Source organism: Archocentrus centrarchus, chromosome 9 (genome assembly GCF_007364275.1).
Source record: "Archocentrus centrarchus isolate MPI-CPG fArcCen1 chromosome 9, fArcCen1, whole genome shotgun sequence".
Classification (NCBI taxonomy): Eukaryota; Metazoa; Chordata; class Actinopteri; order Cichliformes; family Cichlidae; genus Archocentrus; species Archocentrus centrarchus.
The window spans coordinates 21,376,568-21,400,092 of NC_044354.1; the positions used below are offsets into that span (position 1 = coordinate 21,376,568).

Sequence of the window (23,525 nt, forward strand, 5' to 3'; positions counted from 1 at the left end):
CCGACACGTGGAAAGGAAAAGCTGAAGAAGCAAACATTTGGATTTCTCTAGTGAACGAAATTTCACTTTACATGGAAAAGTTCCCTGATAGATTGGTAGCATTCTCTTTTGCTGTCCCACTATATAAAGGGTGTCAAAAAATGTGTGGAGGAGAAAAGTTGACGTGAGTAGGCCGAAACGTGACTATTTTCAACACCTGGGTCAAAATCACTTAGACATACTCTTAGTAGTTTGTTTTGGCTTGTTTAGCTGTCAGAAAGATGGAAATGAGACAGAATAGCCGACACAGAGCTGCAGCTTAAAGACCCTGAAAACAAACATAGTTTAAAATCCAAGTTTAAAGTATTAAAAGACTTTAAGACCTAAATCTGCAGCAACTGATTTATTTACTTTTAAGGGCAGTGGAAACAGTTCATTTACATACCAGCTTTTATTTGAGTTCATTATTCATTTAGAGCCGTGATTCTGTCCTCTTGATGAATAAGAGTCCAAGCTCTTTAGCTGCTAAGTGCTCCACAGTGAAGCGAGCAAGTTGTAGCATCTGCCATTCTTTGGGGGTTTTAAGAGCTTACTGTAGCTAAAAGCTACACAGTGACAGCTTGTCTACACGGGAGCAGTTTTCAGCAGTCTGATTCACATGTATAATGAAACCTTGTTTTAAATTAATCCAGCTGCCTGCACGGGCTATGCAACAGTTTATGCTGCCACCCTGCTGTACGCACACAATCCAGTGGCATTTTTATATGATTTTATATTGCGTATTGTGACTTAAGTGAGGACACAGATGAACTGATGCAGCTGCTCTGTGATTTTGGCCTTTTGGATAGATATTAAGTCCTTTGTTTGTTCCTCCTGTTTGTTAACTTCAGCCGCATTTAAGAAAATTCTTAAACAATCAGAGCCTAAAATATATCCTGTTTGAAAAGTTGAGAAGCTAGCTCACAGCCAACATCTGTAGCTACACATGCCCATCAACACAGACTCCACTAACTGTCCGGTGGAAGTGGAATTTAGCCGAATAACAAAAGATATTAAAATACATTTATAACTTTGGGATAAACAGCTCACACCAGCTTGGGACTTTGCAACAGGAGTTCTGGCCAGCTGAAAGAGGCTGATGGTAAATTACAGAATTTTCTGCTGCTCTGGAAGTGACAATGAAAGAAATGAAGAAATGCCAAAGGTGCTGAAGCTGATTTCATGCTAACTAATTATTCCCTGTTTATATTAATGCTAATTCATGCTATATGCAGATGCACCTCTCGGTAGCCATTGATGTATAGGCTACTGCAGTGGATGCATATTTTTTGGAAATGTGTGGCAATATTTATTAAGATTTTGAAAGAAAAATATTGTGAAGCCAGCCAATGAATGTCTTAAAATAAATTAAATTATATAAAATTTTAATATTAAACATCCTTGTTAATATCTACATGGGATGAAGTAACATGCACTTTTATGTTTAATCCATATATCTGGCTTATACTGTAGTTACAAACCAAACAGCTGGAAACTTAATGAAACTTATGAGCTGTGATTATTTTAATTGACCTGACAGACACACTGCATGTGCATTAGGATCCGCAAATTCTCTTTACCAATATGAGGACTGCTATTGAGGCATCACTGACATTTAAATATATATCTCCATACTATTGTGCTTTCAGGTGAGAGCTAGAAGTAACACTTTTCCACCGACGCGGTGCTTGCGCTTGATGCAGAAAGCTTTTTCATGTTTCCCTCAAAATAAAAGGGCTGATGCTGAAGCCAAAAAGCTGGCACTGCCATGGCACAACAAAATAGTCATCAGTGGATATGGGAGGCTCCGCTGCAAAACGTTCACAGACGATTTGCAGATGTAGCCTGCAGATTTTGTCGGGCTGTGATTCCCCCCCCCCCCCCCCCCCCTGCTGTGTAACACTATATAATGTTTAGTTCGCAAACGGGGTAAAAATCTGTGCTGGTTCAAAGAAAAGAAAATCTTTTTAAGGCCCTTATTGCTGTATTTCTTGCGTTTCTGATTGACACCTAACTAAGAGAAATCCCACCAGTCTTCATTTAGCTTAAACAAACTCTTAAGAATATTTTGTCATTTGATATTTAACCCAGGCTGTTTTCACCTTCAGCCATAACATAGGATGGCCAACAACATCCATCCCCATGTTCTGGACAACTATAAAAAGGAGAAATGTCCTACACGGGATTAACAGCCATCTTCATGCTGCTAAAGCTGCCCCACCAATAATAAAGACACATTTACTGTATTTATTTGTGTCCCACAGGGATCAACTACACCAATTCTACATTAAGGTAATGACAGCAGCATACACTAAGACTACTTTTAATATAAGATGTCCATAACAAGTCATGTTTCAGTCCCTGACATCCTGACAAATTTTGCCAGATTTTATGTATTCATGTTTCATGTGCCTGTGTACAGATATGTGGGACAATCTTTATATTTTCTATATAGAAGAGTATAAAAATAAATTAAACTTACACCATTGACTCAAATTGAGTTTAAATTTAAAGGTATATCACATCTGCAAATATATTTTTATATATATATATATATATATGTATACATATATATAGTTAAAGCATTGCAAGCCAGTTTATAAACATCAACTTAAAAAAGATTAAGTTGCAATTTAAGACATTTTTCTAAAAACCAAATGACTTAATAAACAAAAATGTTGCCTCAAAGTGCTATGGAAGACTATGATTCACCCCAAAATTAAGCCCACTGCTGGGTGACCCCCTAATAAACCTGACATCAACGCTCCTGCTTATTAAAATTGATCAGACATATTTATGGAGAATTATGCAGCTCTGGGTTATAATTTATCACAGAGTAAATAAACATCACAATATCTCCACCAAGGACCTTCAAAAAGTCTTAAGTTTGTGGGCATGAAATCTAAGGGAGTTGTAGTGGGTGGGTGGGGGGTTAGTTCCTAGCCTGCAACACACGCAACCAGCCTTTGCATGGTTTGTAGAATGAGCGCTCCACAGCTGAGGAGGAGGCGGAAAGCGGGGGTGAACGGATACATTGGGAAGGGCCCCAACAACTCAAAACGAGCTCAGGAAGGCAATGAGATGCTGCTCATTCCCGAGGCTCAACTGCTCACTATACAGGCACTTGAGCCAAGTACAGTGCCAAACTGCAAAACAAGCTCACAAGAGACTGCAGGCGAGCAGAGGATCTCCCCAAAATGGATCTCTAAGGGAAAGCTGTCGGTATTTGAAAGATAGAGGAAGGTCCATCAGCTTATTAATGCCTCGGAGCACGTGACTGCACGCTCGCCCCCTGTGTATGGTGAGCATGATGGATTGTGCCAACACCTGGGTTCGCTCCAACAGGAATAATAATAATGCGGGCTTTATATTCACAGAGGTCATCATCATCATCAACAGCGTGTCAACTAAACAAATGAGTTAAACCTTGGAGCGAAGCTTATTTCATCTTATTTTATGTCTCCTCTCACAGACAGTCCACAAGGTTAACCATACAACATATAACTGTTACCAAACATCAATAGTCTTCTAATCTTAAGCTCTCTGGAATCTACTTCATGCAATATAGAACAAACATACTGCCGTACTTACAAAAAAACCTGACCTATCAGAAGTGGAAAATATCAGAGCATCAACCATAAATGACATCACTGGAGCCATGACCTTCTCTTTCAAACCGCATAACCAAGTTTCACCATTAAGTTATTATAAAAGGGAAGCAAATAGTTAATTTGGATTTATTTATGATATTCTTAAATCTTCATAATACCAAGCAACAGCTGATCCACTGACACCTCACCCTGTCGCAGGTGTTTGCTCAACATTCATCGTGCGGTGGAAGTCGGGGTCATGCCATTCTGGAGTTCAGCATTTTACAGATATGCTTGCGTATAGTTATAGCCCCTTGTCATTTTACTCCAAGTGACGAGGAACTGCATCAGTTTTACTCTAAAAAGGGGTAAATACCTTTCACCTGAAGCGCCCAACATTAAGACAGAAATCCTTAACCCTTTGAGAGACTTTACCATGGACACAACATGCTCAAGGCATTGGATCTAGAGACCGCAGGGGGAGGGAACCTAGTTTACACAAACCAAAAACATTGATTATAACCAAGCCACCTTTTCTGCAGGATATTTTTGTTTGTGTGGAGTAAAGCGTTGTCAGCCGCATGTTTGCCAGTCGTGCAGTGTCCCCGCTCTCTGGGAGATGGGCATGGTGGGTTGTGTTTCGGTGTACCAGTTCTGCTGGCCATCAGTCCTTTAGGTTGTCCTCGCCAATCCCCTGGGCCGACAGCTCTGTCAAGACATTGTCCAAGTAGTTGGGGTCAGGGTAGCCATGACCTGTCAGGTTAGAGCCAAATTCCGTCTTGTGATGAATCTCATTCCACACCACAGTGTCCGATTCACCCGTGGTGCTGGATGTGCCAATGGTGAAGATGAGGCGTCGGTCCCAGGCCATGATCAGCAGCTTCAGGACCTGAAGAGACACAAACAAGAGGACAGCTTCTGACAATGCTTCCACAGAAGGAAGCAATAAGCTAATTGCAAACCCACTGTTTCTTCCTGGGACCACAGCTTACCTTCCTGCCTTTCTCATTGTCAGGGAGGTAGCAGTGTCGAGGGAACCCTCTGGCACTGAACTTCTTCCCAGGGTTTGGGTGCTCGTTGGTCTGGTGAAAATGTCAAGAACAAAACATAAATAAAGTTGCAACTCCTTCACTCGCAATTATGACTTAATTGTGTGGGAAATGTCAACAGCACCCACAGGACAAGCTTTGCTGTTCACATTGCTTAAGTGAGGCTTTTGTAAAAATCAGCTGGGAAATATGTTGCTTTCAATACGCAGATCAGTCTTTATCTTATTTAAAAACGTGCTTTGAAGCCACTAGTGTGAAATAAAAGTCTTTAGAGCTTTAGATGCTATGGTTGATTTAAAGATGTAGTACAAAGTCTGGAACCCTTCATGCACTCCCACCACCTTATTAATAAAGGAGGTGTATTACACAGTTACAGCCTTCTCACAACAAACTAGTCTGGTTATTTGGCCTTTTTCCTTTTCCTTATTTATGTTTACATTTTGGTAATATTGCTTTGGTTGTTGCAACCACACAGACATTTTTAGGTGTTCTTTCTGCATCTGTTAAGCACACTTTTTGGACAGGTGAAGAAAAAAGTCCCCCTTTCACTGTAACACTAATATAATACCACCTAAAAATATAGCTGCAAGCAGCTTTGATGGAATCAGGTAGTTCAGCAGGGCACAGTCGCCATGGCAACTTGATCAGATCATGCTAAAAGCTGGCTGTAAGCAATAACAGGGAAAAAAAAAAAAAGTTCTGTGTTGCATCCCTGGCGGTCAAATGACTCATTTTTCTGGCAGTCCTTGGAAGAGCTGCCAAAAAAACGTGTGGCCAAACCTTCTGAAACTTTTTCATGAAATCAAATGCAATTTGATGTCAGTTTCAAATGTGTTGAAACTGACATCATGAGACGCTTTAAACTCTGCTCGATCCAGTAAGTCCAGAGGTACACTGTTTTTTGAAAATCAGGCATTTGGTTCAGAAGTTCCATCAGAGGTGATCCAGAGAGAGTCATTCCACTTCTGATTAATCCCACTGTTCTGAAAATGGATCTAATTCCTCTCAAAGGGTGAGTGCAAGATAGTCCCCAGTGAATGGGAGTGAATTATTCATGCCTGTTTTTAGAGACAGAAACCCAAATTATATTTCAGCTTTTGCAAGTAAAGTATTGATTATATCATCAAATTGAAATGAAACAATATCCCAATGTGTCTCTTACAGGGATGAACGCCCCATACCTTCAGAGCTTTCAGTTTGTAGTACACCAATCCAATATGCTTGTCTTTGTCACAAAAATCAGTCTCCATCTCGTTTTTTAGGAGGAGGTACCACTTCTGTACCTTGGAACACACATGATGGCCAGCTGAAATAAAATGTCTAGCCACTAGCTCTCTGTCAGCTTTATTCCTTGTGTTGCTTTTATCTTTAGAGAGCCTGACTTTTAAATCTCGTTTAGTTTTCTCTGCATATCCTAGGACCTAGGCCATGTGGGTATTTCAACTGGTGGACCACATATTTGGTTCTACAAGAAAATCTGTTTGATTTTGAACTTCTTTCTAGTGTGGGATGCAAAAAACATGTCCCCTTTGATCATAGCAGTGCGATGATCAAAGGGGATCAAAATGTAAAAAAAAAAAATCACGCTGTTATTGTTTTTCTCAAATTGCTCTGATGTTTATAAGCATGAAGATGATGAGTGCTGGGTTTATGGCAAGACCTTCTCCCTCGACAGCACCCGATACCAAAAGGTAACTACAGCAAACATTAAGACTGCTATTAGGTGACTAGAAATTTTCTGCTGCTGCTCTTTTCATGCATGAAATCAAAATAGTGCGTCATTAAGTGGTTTGTTGTGCAATCAAAACCCAATAAAAATCTAAAAACTGAAATCTATTGTCTCGATTCTTCTATTGAAAGGATGATAAAAACAAAAAATAAACACCATTGGAAACTACATTTTTAGGCTGAAGGCTCCAGATGGTAAATGGGCTGGTTCTTACTTGAGTAAGATGCCTAATTCAGCCATTCAAAAAGGCACTCTTTTCTACACCAAAGCACCTTCTAGACATTTACACTCCAGTGAGCACATAGGAGACCAACTTTGGCATGTAGACTGGAGCAGCCAGGAATCAAACCACCAACCTTCCAATTAGCAGGTGTCCTGCTCTACCTTCTGAGCTACAGCCACCTCAACTCCATAGGGCTCCATTCATTCTGGACTATCTTGGTTCTAGGACATTTAGGAATGTTTTGATTACCACCTACTTTGAGTTATTGGTGGCACAAGAGGGCTTAAGGTGCAAACCCAAAAGAAACCTGAGTGTGCCAAATTCTGGGCACTAGCATAGAGTCCAAAGGCAAAACAAAGATGCACAGTATGCACCCCCCCCCCCCCCCCCCCCCCCCCCCCCAAAGAAAAAAAAAGAAGTTAATTTGCTATCGTGCACTGAGTACATTATGTGTAAACCTCACCATCTATGATTATCACTCATGATGTCTAGAGTGCAGGCTGAGCTGCGGGAGGGGAGCGAGACAGCCCTACAGTAATGTCCCCTGGCAATAGAGTATTGTGCTGTTATGCTGATATGAGTGGTCAGATGACCCCCAGCGCTCTCCCTGGGGGCACTATGCCTTCTCCACTGGTGGAAAAAGGTCAGCTTATTGACTCAATTCAAACTCATCTCAGGAGTCTGGATAAAATAGCAGCTAAAATACCACCAGCTCAAACCCTGGATGGTAAAATCCTCCCAACTGCAAATGTAGTGAACATTTGTAATTTCCTTTATTGGATAAAGCTCAAGTGTAATTTTTTCTTATTAGTATTAATTCATTTAATGTGTTCACTAAAAGATAAATCGGCTATATGAAGGTGGGATTGTATGAATATTTCCATATTTCCATTTAAATATATATTTTTTATACAACATAAACATTTACTATCAGAAAGAATGGGATATTCTTAGTGTTCTTATAATTTTTTTTAAAAATTCCTTTTCGATATGGGTCTTTGTCTTTGCCCAGAATCACTGTGTAATTCTTAAAATTGCTGTTTCCTCAGGATCCTGACATCTCACCTTCCTGCATGAGTAACTCTCCATCCAACTTAAGCGGATAAGCAGTTGTAAAAGGTCGCAGATTTAGAAGCAAGAGACAGTGGATCAGTGCTCAAAGGCAGGATGGTGGATTAGGTGAGGTGAGACAGCTCTAACCTGTATCCCGGCAGGAATATCGTAGACAATGCGGATGGTCTTGGAGTCTGGATAGCCCGGCAAGCAGTGTGGGATGACGTGGTACTCCATCTTCCCAGGGGGCTGGGTGCCTGTTTTCTCCCCGTAGATGGTTTTGCACGTTGGACACTGAAGACTCCCATCCTGCTTTGGAGAAATATAATGATTTGACATTAATGACACAACAAAATGACAACAGCTCTGTTTCCAAAACCCCCCAAAATGAAATACATGATGAAAAGCTTGATTTGCACATTTTCAGCCTGGAGACAACATATCAAATGCTGAGAATGAGCGATACTATGTTTTTTTTTTTTTTTAAATATATGCTCATAATTTGAGCTCGAAATAGAACAACCCCCCAAACAGCAGGCAGACAATGTTAGGAACTAGCTGGTGAATATATTACAATATTTAGCAAATAAAAATATTTTTTTCTCAGGAGTTTTTATCCCCAACTGGTGCTGGAAAAAAGACACCACTGTAGAACCTTTATGAGTTTTTGCTTAGTTCTTTCTGGAGCCACAACAGGCTTTATACGTCTGTTATCATGTAGTATATCAACATTACCAATAGCAGCTTTTTAAAAAATCTAAATTCAAAGAGGATCATTACAGAAAATGGACAAATAAAAACAGAATCATCTGCTTAGCACGATACTATAAACTGTAAATGAGAAGTTTTTTGTTTTTATTACTTGCGTGAAATGGCCCTCAAATATTATTAAATAAGCTGCTAATATGGGACTGGTAGTGGCAATATAGTCTCCTTTTATTTGCAATAATTTCCTGCAAGCAAACTGCAGTGTCCATAGCAATTTTACAAAATACTGGGTTGTCAAGACTCAGAATCAGATGAGACTATATAAGCTTCCCATCTGTGAGTAGCAATATTGAGGCCCATCATCCACCAGTGCTGTGCAACCCCGTCAAGCTGTAAGACACTGCGAGTTTATAATTTGAGCCTAGTGTGACATCATAACAGCGTCTGGCTTGCAAGCTTTTACCCACCTTATTGCCATTGTTGTACATGGCCACCAGGCACAGCAGATGGTACATGTGCCCACATTTGCCAAGTTTGCCCACCAGCTCTGGCTTGATGCCTTTGTGCTGCAGGACGCCTTCATAGCCGGATGACATGACTAGCCTCTCCATACAGATGGTACAGTCCTGGAATAGCCGGGCAAAAATGCTTAAGCTGCCATTTGACATGCACATGACAGTACTTATAAGGCAGGTCCTTTAACTTAAATTGTGCACGTGTGCATGTGCACCTATTTGTGTCTTATGCTTACCTCGTCGGGCACCACTTTAATCTTCTCTGTATATCTTCGCACCACATCTTCTGGGTTTTTTCCTTGTCATAAAAATAATTCATAAGAGTGATGAGAAGACACTGTACAACCCACAAGTCACAGGTAAGTGTGAGTAAAGAGAAACATGACTGCAACATGGCATTAAAAAAACAAGAGAACAACATCCGATCATTCTCAGAGACTACTCTGCCTCATGTGCCATTTTTTTTCTCAATAAAACAATGTGAGTGTGCATGTGTAAACAGTACACGTGGTAACGATGTTCAAGAGGAGGTCACCTTCAAACTGCCACATACCACTGGTATCCCCACACTCTCATAATCCCTGTGTGGAACCAGGCTGGTATGGCTGAGAGCACACCCACAGCTTACATCCCTAATACGCTTACAGGCAGCCACAACCCCCCCCCCCCCCCCCCCAACCCCCTCTTTTGTTTGTTCATTTGAGGGAGAGCCAGTGAACAGAGGCAGAGAGAGAGCAGCAAAAAGCATCAGCTGTTGTCCCCCCTGGAAATCCTAAGGTGTAAAGTGTATGCAGGAGGTAGAAATATGTGAAAAGAGGGAGAGCAGAAAAAAGAAAAAAAAAAAGGAGGAGAAAGACTGAATTAAGAATTTTACTCTTTTGCCATTTGAAAGCTTCATTAGCTTCTCTAACCATTCTGTGTGTAGAAAGCAGAGCAATATAAGCCAGATCTCACTGCCTAAAACAACTGTCTGACTGTATTCATGCTCTTTCACAGACAGCACATATAGGTTGCATATTTGGCCACTACCTCGTCGCTGAATCTAAAGTGTCATAAGTACTTAAAGGGTCAATAATTTCTAATTACTGCAAGCGAAGATTATTTTAGTTATTTTATTAAGGATGGAAACTTTGATCATTCAGTCTCCAGCATTTGTTGAGACTAAAATAAATATTTGGTCATGAATTTGAGATTTTTAATAAGATGTCTCTATTTGGCTTGATAAGAATACATTCATATAAAACATGTTCTTATAACATTTCTTCTAATTATAGTTTATGTCCAAGTACTTGCAAAACGAATAAATTCCATATTTAGTGCTAGTTATTGCCAGTCTTGAAGAAAAGAGAACTTTGTAGCTGCTCCATCCACCGCTGTTTGTTTCATACAGTGAAAAATCTGCAGTAAACTACAGAAGTTAAAATATGCAGAAGAACTGTTAATAAGACAGGAGTATTTCTTATCTGATTAATCGATGAAATAATCGATAGAATACTTGATTGCTAAAATAATAGATATCTCCATCCATCCATCCATCATCCATCCATCCATCCATTTTCTTCTGCTTATCTGGGGCCGGGTCATGGGGGCAGCAGCACAGAAACCCAGACCTCCTCCAGCTTATCCAGGGAAACACCAAGGTGTTCCTGGACAAGCTGAGAGACATAATCTCTCCAGCATGTCCTGGGTCTGCCCCGGAGCATTCTCCCATTAGAACATGCCTGGAACACCTTACCTAAGAGGTGCCCAGGAGACATCCTAATCAGATGCCTGGACCACCTCAAATGGCTCCTTTCAATGTGGAGGAGTAGCAGCTGAGACCCTCTTGAATGACTGCACTTTTCACCCTATGTCTAAGGAAGAGGCCAGCCACCCTTTGGAGGAAGCCCATCCACCTCTTGTCTCAGTGATCTCGTTCTTTCAGTCACTAACTTAAGTTTGCCACCATAGGTGAGGGCAGCTTTACTTTCACGCCACTCTTCACCACGATGGAGCAGTGCAGCATCTACATCACTGCAGCCACAGCCTGAATCCATCTTTCACCACCACCCCACATCTCCATGCAACATTGCAGAGGTGTGTCAACCAAGACACCCCTACAACATCCAGAGCCTTTAGGAACTCAGGGAGAATTTCATCCAACCCAGGAGCCATGCCACCAAGGAGTTGTTTAACTACCTCAGTGATCCCCAGTGAAGGGTTAGTCAGCCACCTCATCCCCAGACTCTGCTTCCTTAAGGAAGTCCTCAAAGTATTCCTTCCAGCGCCCAACTATATCCCCACTTAAAATCAACAGCACCCCATGTGCACTATACACTGTGTGAGTAGAGAACTGCTTTATTGCAATCGCTCTCTAAACAAAATCTGTGTGTACAGTAAAGGAGAAGGATTGACTGAGAGAACAAGTGCCATACAAGGATAGAAATCCAACAGTGTGGCTGATCAATTAGGACAAAAACTCCTCGGGGAGGCCAGTGGTTTCCACCGCTTGCATCGACAAACATTTATTCAGGCCCACAGCTGTCCAACTAAACACCAGATCCCCCTTTGAACCGGCTCAGTGTAACGGTGCCTTATTAATTAGTTTTCTTGTGACTGCATGTGTCAGTCAGTGTTCCATCTATAAAATTGTTATTTTAATGTATACATATATGAGCTTTTTGAAAGGTACAGAAATGCTTTTCTAACTGATTGTTAGCAAACTTGGGTGAAATTTGAGTCACTGCTATCCTTATGGAGCAATTAAGGATCCTTTGACAGTTGGGTGATTTTGTTCGCACATTGACCAACACACTCAGACGGCTGATAGGGAAACATGTTGCAAAGCTTGGCAGAACAAAGAAAGTCTGTCAGTGGTTGGTATATTTATCTCCTCAGTGCACTTCTCATTTATTGACTTATGCATTATAAAAATACAAGCTACAGTACTAGTGTTCTAAATTCATTCAGTTGTAACTTTCTTCAGTCCCTTTATCTCACCTCTTCTTAGGTGCTTTTTCTTGGTTTTGCGGCGCATGCCGTTGATTCCTGGCACAGGTTTCATGTCACTCTTGTTGATGGGGGGTGGGTGCAGTATAGGTTTTGGGGCTCGAGTCAGGCAAACAGGCAGACCTGCAGCGCACATCAGGATACCTGTCATACCTGATACATAGGTAGAGCACACAGACACAAAAACAAAAATCACTCATCTCAACAAAAACTGTAATTTATAGATGATTGCTAAACAGATACTGCCCAGCAAACTTGGTCTAACCTGCTAAGGCTGGGTGCACTGGTCCAGAACCAGTCAAGTTTTTAACAGGGAGGGCAGGAACCCTACAAGAGAAAAGAAATAAACAGTGAAAAAAAGTAGGGATAAAGATATAAAATAATTAGGCTCTTGTTACGGTCCCTTACTCAAAGGTCTAACGAAAGAGAATAGCTATAGAAAGAGAATTGCTCACATCACACAGATAAACACTTCTTGCCACGCCAGTTCATTCAATACATAGCTTATAATATATAAATGGCCCTGCGACCATAAAAATGGACAGTAAATTGTCCCATTTGTGCACAACTGCCTGTTACGCCACAGCTGAAAAACCTGAAAGCAGAAAATAGTTCTGCTCTGTATGGCATGAAAAACACTCAAGTGAAAATGTCAAATGTGCTTCACCACAAAGATGGTGACAACTGCAGTAGGATGAGACAGCTTGACTCGTGCAAAGCACTGCAGAGTCTGATTCAGGATGACATTTGGAGAGGTTGGAGTTCATGACAAACACAGACGACAAAGACAGTTGACTTGCTCACTCTTCAAAATCTGTGAAGCAGAGCGGGCAAAAACAGGGGCATTAATATGAGCACAAAGTTTTCTTATTTCCCAGAGCAACGCAGAGCACAGGAACAAGTTCCCTTTCCTTGGATCATAAGTAAGAGTCTGTTTAACAGCCTAACCAAAGCCATCATTTGATAAAAATCCAAGTTATTAAAGCTGAGATTACAAGTCCCATTACAGTTTTAAGAAGGCCCAATAAAAAAAAATCACACCAAATGTGATAGTGGACAACCTTCTGTCATCTACCTATCAATCTATCAACTCAGCTCAACAGCTTATATAACTTATGATCACCCCCAGAAGTAATACTGTAAATGCATGAATTAGCTTTTCAGCATCACTCTGAGAAAGGATGTTTCTAATTTTAGAAATATTGCGCAAAAAAGCGGTCCTACATATTTGTTTAATATGTGCACTGAAGGACAAATCCTGGTCAAAAATGACTCCAAGATTTCTCTCAGTGTTACAGGAGGCCAAAGTAATGCCATCCAGAGTAAGTATCTGGTTTGACACCATGTTTCTAAGATTTGTGGGGCCGAGCACAAGAACTTCAGTTTCATCTGAATTTAGAAGCAGGAAATTAGAGGTCATCCAGGCCTTTATGTCTTTAAGACATTCCTGCAGTTTAACTAATTGATGTGTGTCATCTGGCTTCATCGACAGATAAAGCTGAGTATCATCTGCATAACAATGAAAATTTATGCAATGCTTTCTAATAATCCTGCCTAAGGGAAGCATTAATAATGTAAATAAAATTGATCCTAGCACAGAACCCTGTGGAACTCCATAACTAACCTTTGTGTGTGAAGAAGACTCCCCATTTACATGAACAAACTGGAGTCTATTAGATAAATATGATTCAAACCACTGCACTGGTTTGAATCATATTTATATTAATCAATCTCAACTTCAGGATAGAAAGTCCTCTTTACAGCTTCAAAATTCAAGTATGTAATTACGTATCACCAGTGTCTTTGGGCTAGATTCCTTTTGGTAAATGGAAAGAAGGCTTGCTGTTATATAAAAGGTTACAGAATCTCAGTATGACTTATGACTACACATTTCAGGAATATGGCAGCAAAATTTTGTCTTTACACTTCCCAAAACTTTCCCAGACTATGCCTGGGGACAAAGTGAGGCTGAGGTTGTACCTAACTGTGCTGCAACTGAGTCATATCCCTGTTTGTATTATAACCTTTATCTGGGCCATACACTGTGCCTTGCAAGCGCTAGGAGCAGTGTCAGTCCAACAGGTAAAGAAATCCCAGACCAAAGCACATCAAAAATTAGTTCTTCCTTTAGTCCAAATAAGCATTTGTGCCAGATGTGATGAAATTCCCTCCAGCTGTTCTCAATGCTGTGTGTGAACAAAAACAGAAATAATGTGAGTTAACAGTGACCTTGACCTTTGACCTTCAAAGTTCTTATCAGTTCATACTGAATGTCTTGGCATATTCAAAGAAAGTTCCTCAAGCCATACAACACACACTGCAATCAGATACTGCAATCCCAAAAATGGGATAAATGGACGAACAGATGGGCAATCCTAGCAAATAATGTACCCGGCCCTGGCTGCTGCTGGTTCATAAAAATGTTCTTCCACGAGCAGAGCTGCAGGTAATCCTATCAGCTAAAGTGTTTTTTGTTGACCTGCCATCTGTACATTTGAAAGCAACGGCAAACGGACAATTAAAATAACAAACAGAGCACAATGTGAGCCTATCAGTTTACTTTGAAACAGATAGTTGCCCCATGGGATTACACTGCAGCACTTCTGTGCTTCCTCTCAGTAATGATCCAAACCACATATTTTTGTTCCTATTAACAGTTTAGACTCCAAACTGCATGAATAAACAGGGCCCAGGGTTTAGAAAAAAAAAATCACAATTTTACAACCATATCAAATTTCTCTTAAATTACAACAAATATACAAGGACTCTTAGTTAGTCCTTCACTGATATTATTTTACAAAGAAGACAGTGGTTGTTAATTTCCAGATTTATTGCTTTAATACTATTATAAGTGATGATAAAAATGACATTAGAACAAGAAACCACGAAGACTAGGTCACAATCTGAAGAACTGATGTGAAGATATTTTGAGAATGGTGGCTCCAAGGGAAAATCATATATCATGTCTCCATTGAGACCTCCATAAATTAATATCATTAATAGGATTCTGGAATAAAAGGAAACCTGTATTTTACTGCTTAGAAAAATAAAAAATAAAGCTTTGTACTTTCATGCCCTTTGGCAATAAATGAAGATAAAGATATACTACAGGAATAATCTTGAGTAGAAAAACACTTTAACAGGATGGTGGACTAATAAATTTGTTCAGCACTGTATGTAGCTCATAATCTTTTAGAACAGGGCCAGTAGCATTTGCTGGTTTTTAAAATCTCTCTCTGGTCTGCCAAAATTCTGCCGAGTCTTTCTTATCCACAGAGGCCAAGGTTATTCATTTTGGCCTTAGAGTTGTGAAGTCATCACAGATTTATTTATTAGTTGGGGGAAAAAAAGCCAGGGAGGCAATCTTAGAGACCCTTTATACAGCTCACTGTGATGGCAGGGTCTGGTTTGTGGCTTGGCTGTCAGAGGGAGAGGTCGGGCAGGTTGGCTCAGGGTGGGGAGACTGGCAAACCTGGCTAGGGCCGGGGGAGAGGACAGAGATGAACAGACTGAATCACAGTCATTACGCTCCGAGGCCGGGCAGTTGTTGGAGCAGTAATTAATAAAGAACTGTGCGTACTAACTACCTTCCTCCCTGCGGTTACTGGGGTGAACCCGCTACACTTACATAACAAACAAAACCCTCTGAAAACAAAATGAAAATAGACATTTGTGGGGGGTGGGGGAAATCTCAACTTATAAAGCACTGCCCTTTTTATGTTCCCAGTAATGTGTAGATAACAGTAGCCAACATCTCTAGATGTTCAATGCTGTGCTCTCACTGAATCACTAGGTCTCTCGGTTTATTGACTACAAACATACACACACTGCTGCGCATGTCTCTCTGCTCTTTGTATGAAGGGACTGAAGTCTCAGACCCTGTAGCTCCAGGCGCTGCATAAATCCGCATCAACACAGCGCTTTGATATTAGTGAGGGACTCAGTTCTTGCACTAGGGGAAGCCCTTCAATAAGCTGAGTGCAATAACAAAGGGACATGAGGTCGGGCTAAAGCTTACGTGTCCCACTGCATTTCTGCAGATACGCTGTGTCTCACACCAGTGGGCCAGAAACCAGGATCAGCTCACTTTTGTTCTGCGTAGGGCTGGAGTGTAACAAAGAAAACAGCGATGTGCAGCTCTGATAAATGCCTTATGTCACAAAGTCAAATGCAGGAGGGTGAAACCATGACAGATCTGATTTTTTTCCAAAAAAAAGACAACAGTGAGTGATTTCACACCTTCAACCACAGAGGAAGAATTAATGGGTGAACTCACCTCCTGCAGTCTGCGCTTGTAACAAAAACTAACCAGTCGATACTTCACGGCACACAGCCGCCCTTCACTCAATAAAAGCACCAGTTTGAGTCAGAGGTTGGCAGTCTATTTTCTGTGTCTGGAAAAAAAAATGTGTAAGGAAGTGAAAAGCATATAAAAAAAAAAAAGTGAAAAGCAAAAGTAAAAGTGATCGAGCAAAAACAAAAATAAGTAAATTCGCTGCTGCCCAGTGGGAGAGTCCTTCATTTGCTCCTGCAGTGAGGCATAAATCAAATCAAAGCACAATGTGGACAAGATGCCTCCCTTTATGAGTGCGTGTTTAATTTAAGCAGTTCACAGAGAGTCCTGCGATCAAACAAATAATTTTCATAAGAAGAAAAAAGGGGACACCACACCACAAGGGCCCTTATCTCATTGTGTGCTGTCTGCAGGCTTTGTACAAACTAAAAGCACACAGTTCAGTGGATCTGTACTGGAACACGCCATTAATTAGAAATGCTTTTAATCTATACTTCATACAGATTCTAGCAAAGATCTCAAAATAAGATGGAGAGTCTATAACACAATTTTTGTTGATAAAATTCTGCAACACAAAAAAACAAACAACAGCTGCTCTGATAATTCTTATCAGCTGGACAGAGAGAAACAAGCTCAGACACTTTACCAGTGAAAGGCAGAGGCACATCTTGCAACTACACTGCATTTACCAATGGATTTTACTCTTCTCTTTTCCCCACTGTTTCATCAGAAGACATCATCATTCATGTTAAAAACCCATGACTATACAGTGCCCTGAAAAAGTATTTGCCTTCCAGTTTTTTTTTTTTTTTTTTTTTGCATATTTGTCACATTTACATGTTTCTGATCAAACAAATTTTAATATTAGTCAAAGATTAACCTGAGTAAATACAAAATGCTGTTTTTAAATGATGATTTCATTTATTAAGGAGAAAAGCCATCCAAATATACTTGGCACTATGTGAAAAAAAAATAATTGCTGCCACCTTTGGCTGGCAGCAACAACTGCAAACAAGCATTTGCGGTAACTGGCAATGAGTGTTTCACATCACTGGCGAGGAATTTTTGACCCGCTCTTCTTTGCAGAATTGTTTTAATTCAGTCACATTTGGAGGGTTTTCAAGAATGAAGGTCATGGCAAAGCACCTCAATCAGATTTAAGTCCAGATTTTGACTGGGCCACTCCAAAACCTTCATTTTGTTCTGTTTTTGTTGACCCATTCAGAGGTGGACTTGCTGGTGTGTTTCAGATCATTGTCCTGCTACATAAGTCAAGTGAGCTTGAGCTTCAGGTCACGAACTGATGGTCAGATATTCTCCTTCAGGATTTTATTGCAGAGCACAGAATTCATGGTTCCATCAATTACAGCCAAGTCTCTTTCTTATTGTTGAATCATGAACTCTGACCTTAACTGAGGGAAGTGAGGTGTTCAGTTCTGTAGATGTTCTTCTGGGTTCTTTACACTTTGTTGGACAGGTTCTATTGAAGTGATTTCTTGATTCAGCAGGTCTGGCAGTAATCATGCCCTGGTGTGGCTAGTGATCTTTCTCTAATATTAAAATCTGTTTGATGACCTGAAACATGCAAGTGTGACAAATATGCAAAAAACTAAGAAATCAGGAATGGGGCAAACATGACCCTGTATCTGTTTTTAAGTCTGCTGTCCTCACCAAAACAGCCACTTTAGGGTTAAAACAATCAACGATCCTCAACAATGGACTCTGTTGGCTTGCGCTCAGACCTTGAGAGCAATTATAACTCATTGTCAGCGTAAACAAGCGCAGACCTTTTCCACATTCAGCAAACTACACTGAACCTTGTCACCTCTATGTTGCTTTTACGCTGACAAATCCATTTTTTCTCTTCCTCCTCACTTGTTTTCACTTCTTTGCTCCATCTTCTCTGCATGAAATTAAAAAATTTGAGCCTGGCTGCAGTCAAACCTTAGTGTGTCCTGGCAGCATTTCTTATGACTAAGGCTGTAATTTCTGACCAAAAAAAAACCCCCATTGCAATTTAGCAATCAATCCATCCCCCCACAAGCCCATCCATTAACACCACAGTAATAATGGCCCCTTGCGGATCATGGGCATGAGGGTCACTATTCCTGCTCTGTCTCCTGCTCAGTATAATACTTCCTCTCTGGAGGGAGTCTCCCGCCTGCCTTGAGGACTTAATCAGATGTGATTCCCAAAATAAAGACACCACATTAAGCCACGCCAAGGAAGTGCTGATGGAGGAGTAATATCTTCTCATCTGTTTATTATATGCTATAAAGACAGCGCGAGAGGAGTCGGACGGAGAGAACTCCATGAGTGCTTAATTGCATACTGATGTGAATCGCAGCAGGGAGAGGCTTGCCCTACTACAGTGGAGATGGGGAAATAAACGTCACCATGCACCTGAAATGCCCTGAAAGTAAGCAATAATGGCACATAGCTTTCAAGTTTTATTCATTTATTTCAATATTAATTTTCATCATAAGGGGAGTGCCAAAGTAGAGCAGCAAAGCAACACACTGAGGGATAATGATCTCTGCGCTCGGCACGCTCGCAGCCCTCCAGTCAAAACTCAGACCGGCTCCTTAACACGAGCAGCTCGTAAACGCAGCCGAGAGCAGCGAGCAAACGCATCCAATTAAAAAGCTTTTTCTTTCAGCTCATGAAGGCAGGACCTTGTTTTTTTTTTGCGTTTCATCTTTCACCTGTCAGAGAACTGAAAGCAACACTTTAAAGCAATTCTAACTAAAGACGTGCAGTGCAGGGCTTAACTCGGCTGAGCGGAGAGAAAGTGCACAAGAGGAAGTGGTTTGAGTGACAAGAGGGACCTAAAAAAATTCCCCAGAGATCTTGTGAAATTCTTTCTCTGTTCATTCCACCACAAATTAGATCTGTTTATCTTTTACACAGGCAGACAATTCAGCATTAACATTTCTTATTTCTATGTGTAAACATATAATGACAAGAAATCTCATAGCGGAAAAACTGCTGTGGTTCACACATCAACGTGTCAATGGTAAGTTTGGTTTCAGGGTGAAATACTGGAGAGCAATTAGATATGGAGTATATGACACTGCATACAAATGATGCAAAACTACTGACTCAAAAGAATAAACATGAACAGCTATTTGCCAGTAAATTTTTAATGACTTCATAGATATGAACTTTCTATAAAGGTAATGCAAGCTAAGGTTTGTTTTATTTAATTGATTGACTCACTGATTGCTCAGTATGCAGACGTGTCAACTGCAACTCTCTTGTTCTGGCAGTTTTTCTCGCAGTTATATCATTGTGAATCTTTTGTGAGTATCTTTTGGCAATTATTCACCAGTTTGTTTGTTTTTTTAAACAAACATACAAAAAAAATCAACTAAAGAACAAAGAAAATAAATTAATAATATATAATAATTTATAATAAAATAATACACAGTTGCAATCCTGCTTCTAGCACATGCAACAGTGTGTAAGAAAAAAAAATCTACAGCAGTCTGCATCTGTCGCTGAACACAGGTGGTGATATGTGGGCTGCTCTCTAATAAGATAAACTGATGTGTTGACACAAACCAGCAGATGGTGCCACTTGTAATGTTTGCACATGCAACACAGATGCATTAAGCAATCCCCCCCCACCCCCACCCCTACTTCACAAACCACAGCCTGTGTTCTTCTCACATAATACAATACAGCTTTTATTATCAATGGTCACGAGAACAAAACGGGTTGGCTCGAGAACCAGCGTGACATGTTTTTTTTTTATTGTTTTTTTTGTATGCTCAAGGTGGCTTTAAGTACTTTTGCTTAATTTTTCTAGCAGGTACTGCTGGTTGCGGTTGTTTACACACATAAAGTGGCAAAATAAACTCATGTCAACAAGCCACAATGTGCCAAATACCTTCCGTGCACCCAGCAGTTATATTAGGGCGTGGGCGTGTGAAAAACAGATCTGATGTTTTACATTCTGTGTGGGTTACTCTGTTATCTGTCTGTAGCAGGCTTGTGGGAATATGCGAGGGAGTTCACATTTCAGTTTGTGTCTGTGTGCTTGCAAGCTCTCATGTCCTGCCGTGTGTATGTTAACCACACTCATCCTGTATGTCGAGCCACTCGCCTGGGAACCGACGCACTCCGCCTTACCCCAGGTCTCTTCCTCTCCCTTGCTCTAGCTCTCACTGTCTCTTACAGAACTCTTTTGTGCCGTGAGGTGAAAAAGTCACATTTCATCCACAACTCTGAGCACCTGAGATTTGACTGAATTCCTTAAACCAAACCAAACTCCTGTATGAAACAAAATCATGGGCTGCTGAGGTGACGGGGGGGGGGGGGGGGGGGGGGGGGGGGGGGGGGGGGGGGGATGACACTGAATTAGGCCACAAAATGAAAGCATCTGTGTCCGGGTGAAGGACGGTATTATTCAAACATACAGTAAGTGTGTCTCTCCCCATGAGCGGTGAGAACAAAATGGAATCAAATTAGATCAGGAGAGGGTTTATTTTAGCCAAAGAAAGCAGGATAGGGGACTGAAGTATCGGTTACAGCACTAACACACTTCTTTTCCTGGGTTCCATTCTCTGAATCGCTCTGAGGTCAGAGCGCTCTGCTGAAGCTCCCATTTTTCCTTGATCCATTATTCATTCTTCCCCAGTGGAGCTCTGCCTCCATGGCAAATAGGTTTCCACAGCTACACCAGAGCACATACATTCACACACATGCACTCAGGACACAGAGATGATGCACATAAACACACGTTCAGATCAACCACATACGGTGTCAAACTGTTTCACATCCCATGACACAACAACTACAGCGAAGTGCGAAAGGAACAAATTACTTCAAAGCAGAAGTAACAGAATGATCCAACAGGGCTGCAGCATTTCACGCCTATCGGGGCCAACATAAGCTCATTATGGAGCAGTAACCATGGCAGGCGCACATATGGAAGAAAAGGGTTCCTCCTCAGTGAACTCGGGCAGAGGAGAATCAGCTGGACTTTTTCTGCAGATTCATTGATCAGCACGTTAACAACAGTAGTCATAAATCAGCAGAGACAGGCAGGCAGAGAAAGAGAGAGAGAGACAGAAAATACAACACACATTCAGGGTTAGGCTTTTGTGTAGCAGACATGAAAATTGGCTCTTGGCTTTTAATATCCACCCATTGCCTCTGTGGAACTGTAAATTCAACTGAATCTGAGCATTATGCCTGCGTTATATCGAGTGAAAGGCCACTGTCGGCTCCAGAAAATCCAAGCTAGGAAAAGGGGGGAAATGCATTATTGTGCTTGGAAACTGAAAATCTTTACCCTGCTGGGATGGTTCCTCTGGCAGTCCCCACAGAAATGCGCTGGGTGCCCGGCCGGTTCAGATTGTTCTGTCCATTGATGGTGAGAGTGTGGTGGCCATGGCTGGATGAAAGAGATGGCATCACGGGGGAACAGGGGAAGTTGGCAGTGGACAGTGGCAACTGCACCTGTTCAGCTTTAGCTTGTCCACCTCCCAGACTTATGTTATTGTTGTTTGTGCCAGAGGAGCTGGATGTCGCAGACCAAAATGAGGTACCAGCAAAGGTGTTGCTCTGCCGCACTACAGTAAGGGTTCCTGTAGTGCCCGCGTTGCCCGCTGTCCCTCCGTGGAGCTTACGTCTCTGGGAAGCCAGGATAGCATTAGAGGCAGCTCTTGTACTGTTAACCAGGATGCATTGCTGGCAGGAGCAGGGCTGGCCAGAGCTGGCACCCACAGGCCAGGACTGGGACTTGGGGATGGAGCCCATGATGAGCGGGTAGGCCAGGTCCATGCGTCTCCGCAGACGTCTCTTTCGCTGGCTCTGCCTGTTGGTCTGAGACATGCTGTTGAAGTCAATGAGGTAGCAGAAGCCCAGAGAGGTCAGGTCCAGCCAGGGATGCTGCTTCTCATAGGCGTTCTGGATGGTCACGCAGATCTCCATGTCATACGGCGTCCATGAGCCGTTATCGTTCTCCCACTCCCACACCACACCTTTCCCCGGGGCGGATGACGGATCATAGAAGTTCCTCTGGACTGGTCTCATGGTGCCTAAGAGTAATCAACAGAAGACAGAAGAAACATGATGATGGCTTTGTATTTTGGAAGCTGATAAAATGTTTCACTCCAACGATTTAACACACAGAAACTAAATTTGGAGAACCTGCAAGGGACCTATTAAATAATACAGGTCAAGCCCTCAAAAATTCCATATCCCATAATGCATTACATTTTCCATAATACAATTCATAAGTATTTTTTTCTTTCTTTTTTTTCCTCTCCTGCATCCAAAATACCATAACCTTTTAAACCTCACACACCTCCATTTTGAAAAGCAAAGAGCCCAGAAACTGAAAACCCTGATGATATCATAAGGGCCGTTTTTGTATAATCACCTCTCTAATGGCGTCTGTAGCTCTGGAGGGAGATTTCAAATGTTTGTATAAATAACCTTTAGTATCTCCACAGTTACTTATCAGGTTACTTATCATGAGTCATACTCACAGGCTGAGTAGCACCACGCAGAATGATGAGATTGCTGGAGTGCCCCTTTAATGTATTTCAATTATTGATCTCACCATAGGCGGAAAATGAGATGGTGCTAATTTAATGAGAAAAAAATATTAGATATTTTCTGGGTAAAGCTTTACAGAGGCAGAACATGGTTTGCCTTTCACAATTTTGTGATGTATGCTCGCGTGTGCGCCTCTCTAATTAACAGTTAATGAGTAAATGAATAACTGTGTGAATGAGAAATAGACAAAAACCATTGGTGACATTAGCCTGAGAAAAGCTGCAGTTTTTCTGTGTAAAGCTCATCGAGTAAGCTAACAAGTGTTGAGACAGCAACTTGACCAGCTGAAGGAGATGCAGTATAACAGTTCACTTTCTGCCTGAAGGAATAACAAACTGGAGTGCACACACAGTACAATCACTCAACCCATGAAGCTCCTGCTGTGCTGTAAACTGCATGCACGGCCTTTTAGAAACACAGACATCATACCCACAATGCCCCGCTGCGTCCGTCTGAACAGGAAGGAGGGGGACATGGAGCCATGAGCTTTGTACTTCTGTCCCTCTGCTGATGGCCACTCAGCTCCCACCTCCATTATAACACAATTACTGTAGTCACATAGGAAATCAGGACACCTTAGCCTATCCATCTCCCCACCACATGTCAGCACGAGTATCGAGGCACTCCAACTGAAAGCGTCATCCCCTCATTCCCCTACCTAATTTAACGGGTAAATGCACACTCCCATGCCAGGGAGGACCAGGGTGATAATGGAGGGATGGGAGTGTGTGCCGAGGATGAATGGGGGTGGGAATGAGTAGAGGGCTGGTGGGCAGCAGTAACTCCTC

The 23,525-nt window shown here is 41.5% G+C and overlaps 1 protein-coding gene across 1 annotated transcript in view; it reads right to left on the reverse strand.

Moving 5' to 3' along the window:
- Positions 1 to 1,918: 1,918 nt before the first annotated feature.
- The window catches only part of dtx1 (deltex 1, E3 ubiquitin ligase), a 45,398-nt gene continuing 23,791 nt past the window's right edge, over positions 1,919 to 23,525 (reverse strand). Inside the window, exons 4-11 of the mRNA XM_030738454.1 lie at positions 21,467 to 22,214; positions 12,139 to 12,200; positions 11,865 to 12,026; positions 9,122 to 9,183; positions 8,838 to 8,996; positions 7,810 to 7,971; positions 4,601 to 4,690; positions 1,919 to 4,497 (exon numbers count right to left, since the gene is read on the reverse strand). Coding sequence (XP_030594314.1) covers positions 4,273 to 4,497; positions 4,601 to 4,690; positions 7,810 to 7,971; positions 8,838 to 8,996; positions 9,122 to 9,183; positions 11,865 to 12,026; positions 12,139 to 12,200; positions 21,467 to 22,214 — 1,670 coding nt within the window. The 3' untranslated portion in view covers positions 1,919 to 4,272. The remainder of the gene's footprint in view (positions 4,498 to 4,600; positions 4,691 to 7,809; positions 7,972 to 8,837; positions 8,997 to 9,121; positions 9,184 to 11,864; positions 12,027 to 12,138; positions 12,201 to 21,466; positions 22,215 to 23,525) is intronic.